This window comes from Gymnoscopelus microlampas (genome assembly GCF_963454915.1).
Source record: "Gymnoscopelus microlampas genome assembly, chromosome: 14".
Lineage (NCBI taxonomy): Eukaryota > Metazoa > Chordata > Actinopteri > Myctophiformes > Myctophidae > Gymnoscopelus > Gymnoscopelus microlampas.
Genome location: NC_139951.1, coordinates 27,161,002 through 27,168,372, shown reverse-complemented (window position 1 = coordinate 27,168,372; position 7,371 = coordinate 27,161,002). Strand labels below are relative to the sequence as shown.

Sequence of the window (7,371 nt, the reverse complement as noted above, 5' to 3'; positions counted from 1 at the left end):
TTCCTTTTTTTCCAAACTTTTTTTTTGGTCACCATTTTCTCCAGGCACCATTTCTGGTGTAACGTCGGGTGTTTCTTTTCACCAGCCAATCACCTTTCACGTTGCCACGTCCGTTGCCACGTCGCGCTGACGTACGCTAAACAAGCGCTGCCGTGCGCACAATGCAAACGAGCCCAAAGGCGCGCAAAAATAAGCCGACCATTGCTTAGACACAAAGTCAGACCTGGCAACGCAGCCTAGGCCAATCATGTGTGAGAGATCTACAAGCTATGGGGCAGAGACGCCACCGTATCTTAGCAACAACTACAGCGCTCACTCTCATTGGTCCTGTCACGCTAAGAGCAGTCTCCAGACAATGGCATCGCAGACAGCTTGCTGTTACTGCTGTAGCCATCACAGGCAGTTGCAGCACGACGGACAGGGCGCTGTGATAGCTGCCATGTCGCTAACGCTAATCTGGTTGTCATGCCTGCAGCGGCTGTGCAATCACTTTGTCAACAATGCACGTTCGTGTGGTGAATGTCTATATTGCTGCTCAGTTCGTCCATTGTACATGGTGTATGTTTGTGTGTGTCTTCTGGAGAACTATGTCGCTCCACAGCAACTACAGTAACTAACGTAATGGCAGGACCGCCACGTGCAACGCATGTTAGGCTGCATTATGGTCATGTAGTAATTTCAGATAATTTCGCTCCGATTACAGCAGTGTTTATCAACCCTTTCACGCCCCCCCCCCCCCCCCCCCCCACAAATACACGTACTTGATCTGGGACCCCCCCATTCTGTTTGACTCCGTTCCACAAGTAAATATTGTGAAAATAGCCGATCTACAAGCTCGAAACGCCTCACATTGAGAGGCTTTGTAAGCTTGGAGATCGGCTATTTTCTACATGATTGCCTCTTTCTTACATTCTTTGCCAATGTGCCCCATGTTTTCATAGCATAGTTTATTGACTACTTCTGTTGCAGAAATGGCCATTTCCTTTACTTTCGGTTTTTTATTGTCTCCGCCAGGCCGAAAGGCATGGCGCAAGACTATGTTTCACCCCCTGTCCGTCCGTCTGTGATAGCTAATCTCTCACATCGTTGACTTGATCGCAGCAAAATAACAGCCCCATGTGGAGAGTCAGTGAGAGCTGGATAAACGACGTAAAATGTGTCAAAAGGAGTCTGTACGGCTGTCGATAAATGAACACATGACGTCAGTGGGAGAGGAGATATTGTGTCTTTTGGACAAACAGCAGCGTGGTGCTGATGTTTGTTGTGTCAAGCAGCTTAATGTCAGAGTGTTTGTGTTGGAGCGCCTCAGTGCGGCTGCAGAGTTCATGTGCAACCTCTTCCACAGAGACACAGAGACACTAGAAACTCTGCTGGGGAAAAAAAACACTGCTGGGCATTGACTTTCCTATGGACATTGATCTACACACTGCAGGTATATCTGCTACACACACAACATCAAACTACACACTGCAGGTATGATGCAGCGTTTGCATTACAGCCAGCATGCCAGCGTAGTTCCCATATGGTTTCAAGGTGGGCTAAACCATATGGACCCCATGTCAGCAATGTCAGCAGCATCCACTTCAGTCCCAACTGCGATGCCCATGCAGGCTATAAGTAGCTTCTACCTGGCCCTTAGGTGGGCCCCAACTAGCCATGTTTATGTGGGACCAAGGCGGGTCCTAACTGCGTTTGCCCATGCAGGCTTTAACTGGGTTCTACCTGGGCCCTAGGTGTACCCTAACCAACCACAGTGCAGTGCCCATCGCTCCAATTGTTGTGATGTCAGGGCTCTCAATACTGCACATTGGTGGAGGAGGAGGGGCCGCAGGGCGACCGCACACATCGCTGAACCAATGGTAGCCCACGGATGTTTCCTCTGTGGATTTACAATCTGCCCCTCTATGCCACATATCATCCGCACTACAGGGTCTTCACTGACCGAGCCACGGCCCCACTCACCCTCATGACGCTACGCCACTTAAACGTGCGGCAGCATGCGCTGGGTTGCCAGGTTTGCACAGCCTGCGCCAGAAACAAGCAACCACCTTCATGAAAAAAAAAAAAACACCGAAATGGTCCGCAATGTTCCAGGGGTGTCCCCACGCGTCCCAACACTCCACAGGGGGTCAGTGGACCATCAGGGGGTCCGCGGACCCCCTGAAACATAACAAATATTATTTCTTCAAATTTTTTCCTTTTTCAAAAAAAATTTTCCACAGTTTCACTCCGGCGATTTGGGTCCCCCAATATACACACGGCCACGCTGGGCCCCGTGCGCGGCTGGGGTTGAGGGGGGCGTAGCCCCCCGAAACTCTAGTATAGTATATATAGTATCTATCTATAAAATATCATGATGGTATCATTTATGTAAGACACTCTTGATGAAGGTCCAAAGGGACCGAAACGTTAGTGTGTGAATAAAATTGATGCTGTTGAGCAAGAGCAGTGCGCGGGATCTTTCCTCATGAATACAGGTATATCTTCATGAATGGTTATGACATACAGGGAATGCAGTCAGTCTCATCCTTCTAATCTACAATGAATAGTTGAGAAGTTACAGTATGTATGACAAGTCTTAATCAATAATTGTCCTTCTTCCCCTTGATCTTTGAACACCAAACTTCACCATATGTTAGAAACGTAATATATGGATTTTCCCAGCCTTCTGTTGTGGCTTTGACAGTGTCAAATAGTCATTGTAGATAGAGTAACATAGGTACATAGATGCATTATACACAAAAAGACAGCCTTATTACAGTAGTTTAACAATCGTTTCACAGCTCAACTAATAACTCACAGGATGAACCATACTAACATTTGGCTACAAAGAACACATATTGATGATTCATGCTAACTATGATACACAAACGGTAATCATTTTGCAACACATTTACTCACAATACCTTTTGACTCATACATCCTTTGAGTCAAAGGAGTTTACAACTTGTCATCTTTCTTTATTCTGTCCATTTTATACACTGTTGCACATTCAGCTCCTGTTGCTTAATGTGGATATGGACAACTTTGTTCTTTAATAATGTACTTACACAAATTACAAATTACACAAGGGTTAATCGGTGTCAGAGAAGAATAATGTTCTATCAGTCATGCTTCAGATACCAATTATTTTAGGATGTTGTACTTTGTAAAGCCTATCATCTCCTCATTTATCATTAAACAATGTCTATATCCCTTGCTTCTGTTTTGTTGCCTCCTGCTACACCCTACCCTCCAGATTCTAGCCTATGGGGACATGAACCATGAGTGGGTGGGCAACGAATGGCTACCCAGCCTGGGTCTGCCCCAGTACCGCTCCTACTTCATGGAATCCCTGGTTGACGCCCGCATGCTGGACCACCTCACCAAGAAGGAACTGAGGGGTCAACTCAAGATGGTGGACAGCTTCCATAGGTCTGACATTAGTTTTCCACTGTGTGTTGGCATTTTTATTGTTTCTAGGCAGAGAGCAATTAAAAAATACATTGTAATAGTGAATAACTGTTCTGTTTCTTTGTTGTCCCAGACTAAATATTCTCTGTTTGAACTGGGATAGCATATTTTCCGCACATAGGCGTGCACATTCAATTAAGTGCGCATGTACACTGTATAATGTGTATACGCAGTATAGTATCCTTCCACCCCCGAAAGCCACGTGCACCATGCAATTCGAAAACTGTTTTTCCTCCACTTGTGTTAATGCATTGTTGGTTGTTGCAGTTACTCACGCTGTGAGATTGGTCGTCCCCTCCTTTTTTATTCTCTGTGCTAGTTTTTCTCTTTGTTCTTCTTTTTTCCCCTGTTTTTTTGTCCGGCCAACCAATGGTGTAACTTCATTAGTCAGTGACTCAGTCAGTCAGCGACATTTGCATTTATTGGGCTGGCCCTACTGTTGGCCGCTGCGCTTTCAAAATTATTCAGCGCAAACCGTTACACCCTCATGGGTCTTAAATTACATACTCAGCATCTCCGGAAGGTGTTACAGTGGTTCCACTCAACACACTCCAAACTTATCACACGCTAAGAATATTTTGTTGCACTTGTTTAATATAATATCCTGAATAACATCTTCACTCACCTCAGCCGAGTTGCTGTGTCTGTCATGTAAAATTACAAGCTATGTAGCTTTTCATTCAAGGTCCAGTCATATACTTGGTTTGGCCTAGTCTTGTTATTTTTTTCCCATAGTCCTCAAATAACATGGACATTGTCTGACGTCTTTCTTTTCTGATAGGGTCAGTATGCACTACGGTATCATGTGCTTGAAGCGCTTGAACTACGACAGAAAGGAGCTGGAGAGGAAGAGGGAGGAGAGTCAACATCAGAACCAAGGTAAACCTACTCTACCAGCAGTGTTGCCAGATGTAAGGAACTGCCCTGGCCAACACAATGGTATAGTCCTGCTAGCGTTCCCAACAGTGTGGGGAGGGAGTTGGCTGAGAACACAGCAGGTTCCGCTGGCCCTTGGTAGACAGCCATTGCGTGAACCTCTGTGTTTTGGTTTCCTTTACACCTGGGTGAACACCAATGACTCCTCAGCCGAGAATTCTACCAAACCATCCGCACTTAGCCGTGTTTGGCGGCTAGGTTTAGGCTGATATGCTGAAGTCCTGCATCAGCGAGGTCATTCACTTTCCAACTATGGTCGATAACAGCGCTCCTCTGTCCCCCTCTCCGCAGATGTGATGGTATGGTCCAACGAGCGAGTGATGTGTTGGGTGCAGACGATTGGTCTGAAGGAGTTTGCAGACAACCTAACAGAGAGCGGGGTCCACGGGGCCCTCCTGGCACTAGACGACACCTTTGACTACACAGACCTGGCCCTCCTGCTCCAGATACCCAATCAGAACACACAGGTAACCCATCCACATACCCTATCACAACACTCAGGTTACCCAATACATACCCAATCAGAAGACACAGGTATCCCATCCACATACCCAATCAGAAGACATGGGTATACCATCTACATACCCAATCAGAAGACACAGGTATCCCTCAGTCTTCCACAGGCACAACACGCACGACCTACTCAACGCGTCATGCCGACATATTATGTAAAGGGCTTATCTCACGAATGCTGTCAGAAATCCACATTACCACACCTGCTGTTTCCCCGAATGTCGAGATTATCGCAATCTTCAACACCCTTAATTATCTTAATTATGATCTTAAAACACTCCTTGTGTATCTGTCTCAGGCGAGACAGCTCCTGGAGAAGGAGTACAATACCCTTATCTCCATGGGAACAGAGAGGAGGCCGGATGAGGTAAGACAACGCAGACTGTCAGTCGGAATAAATCAATCAAGATAATCACTCCTACTAAGGGCGGGAGCAGTTTTAGCCCGATAGTGCCAAGGCTAAGACTTTCTCTGGATTTTCGCTTTTCAAATTCTCCTTTTGTGGCAAAAATGTGTCCTGATAAAATATGATTATAATATTACTATATTTTAGGCACATGCAGCTATGCAAGCCTATATTTTAACACAACATGCTAATTTGCTTAACCACATGGCCAATACTGTAAAAAATAATGCAGCTGTTAAATTTGCTCAACTTCTGCAGTAAAGAGCACTTTGTGCTCCTTGTTTGTTATTTGATTCATACAGTATAGGCTACAGCAGTGGTTCTCAACCTTTTCAGGCCACGACCCCCCAAAATAATCATATTTGAACTGGGGATCCCCCAAAATAATCAAATCACCCCCCAACCCTGACAAGCACTAGAATTATAGGAATTGAGGCATTACATTTAGTTTGACTTGGTTTCACAGATAAATATTGTGGAAAATAGCCGATCTACAAGCTCACAACGCCTCGCAACACAAGGCGTTGTGAGCTTGTAGATCGGCTATTTTAATTGTTTTTGTCTCTTTCTTATATTATTTGACAATTTGGCCAATGTTTGATAGGTTTTTATAGTATAGTTTGATTACTTTTGATGCAGTAATGGTCTTATTATTTTCTTTCTTTCTTTTTTAAAAGTCCTTAAATTGTCACTTCACGTCATCTGGGCGTCATCAAAATTATGTGGGGACCCCCCTGGGGGTCCTGACCCACAGGTTGAGAACCACTGCAGTATAGGCTACAGCATGAAATATATGCATGAACACTGGACTAAATTACAATAGGTGGCCTCCCATGTGAGCGTTTGTTATTTTATACATGACTGTGTGTTAACAGTTGGACGGCACCAAAACGTTCACACGCTCCCCCTCATGGAGGAAGATGTTCAGAGAGAAGGACCTCCGGGGCGTGACCTCTGATTCCTCAGAGACGTTACCCGCCAACTTCCGTGCCTCTGCTATCTCCACCCCGTCTGTCACCCTGAGGAAAGTCCAAAGTGAAGGTATGGAGTTGGGCTGAACACATAGTAGACACACACACACACACACACACACACACACACACACACACACACACACACACACACACACTACAAAACACTCTATAGCAATGATTACTATCAGAATATAGTGCTTTAACCTTTTAACAAAATACTTTCTGTTTTAACCCAAAAATATCACTTACCCTACCTCTAAGCAACCTTAATGATCCAATGTAAACCTAAAAACCATAAAAAAAAAAGAATTGTGCTTCACTAGTGTAATATGCTTTCAATAATCCAAACAATTAGGACTGAGACAGATTTGATCAGTTATTTGCCAAACAATTGTTTATGCTTGTGGACATCTAGCCTTTGAATGTTCTGATACCTTCCTATACTCCCTCATCTTTACTTTTAGTTTTGGCAGTTCTGTAACATATTTATTTCGGTTCTTGATATAATGTTTTATTTAATATTGCTCTGTCCTTTCTTTCAGTGAACTCTGGTCCTAGGGGTGAGTCGGGGTCTGTGAGAACATATTCCTGCTAAAAGATAAGCACACAGGTGAGAAAAGCACCTATATTTAAACATTCTAAATGCTAAATGCCTAATTTTGACTTTCTGTCAGGTGAAAAGAAGCACCTGGTAAATTCATGACGGCACTGCAATCAGAAACCAACTACAAAAACCAATACATTAATAATAATAACTGTAAATAATAATAATGACAACTGTTCCGATGGATCTAATGGAGTTAGATCATTGCTTAACCATTTGGCATCACCTTGGCATCGCTATTTTCAGCTTGTCATTATAATAAATATTTGTAAAACAAATGGGGAAATGGCAATTACTAAATCTGGGGAAAACATTATTCCTCAATTCATCCACGTCAATGCTGTTGCAATTTTATTGCATGCACTTAGCTTCTCATGATGTCATCATATGAATAAGAGCACTTGTTTATTTTCCGCGTTTTGTCGTCATTTTATAGACAACCCCCACCCTCCCCCCATCCGAAAAAGAAAAAAGAAGCTACTTTT

General features: G+C 44.1%; 1 protein-coding gene across 1 annotated transcript in view; it reads left to right on the top strand.

Annotated features, from left to right (window-relative positions):
* The window catches only part of LOC311059923 (liprin-alpha-3-like), a gene marked incomplete at both ends in the record, with an annotated part of 44,352 nt that extends 37,475 nt beyond the window's left edge, over nt 1-6,877 (top strand). Inside the window, 6 exons of the mRNA XM_084078042.1 lie at nt 3,239-3,414; nt 4,235-4,332; nt 4,681-4,856; nt 5,201-5,269; nt 6,187-6,349; nt 6,825-6,877. Coding sequence (XP_083934168.1) covers nt 3,239-3,414; nt 4,235-4,332; nt 4,681-4,856; nt 5,201-5,269; nt 6,187-6,349; nt 6,825-6,877 — 735 coding nt within the window. The remainder of the gene's footprint in view (nt 1-3,238; nt 3,415-4,234; nt 4,333-4,680; nt 4,857-5,200; nt 5,270-6,186; nt 6,350-6,824) is intronic.
* Nucleotides 6,878-7,371: the final 494 nt, after the last annotated feature.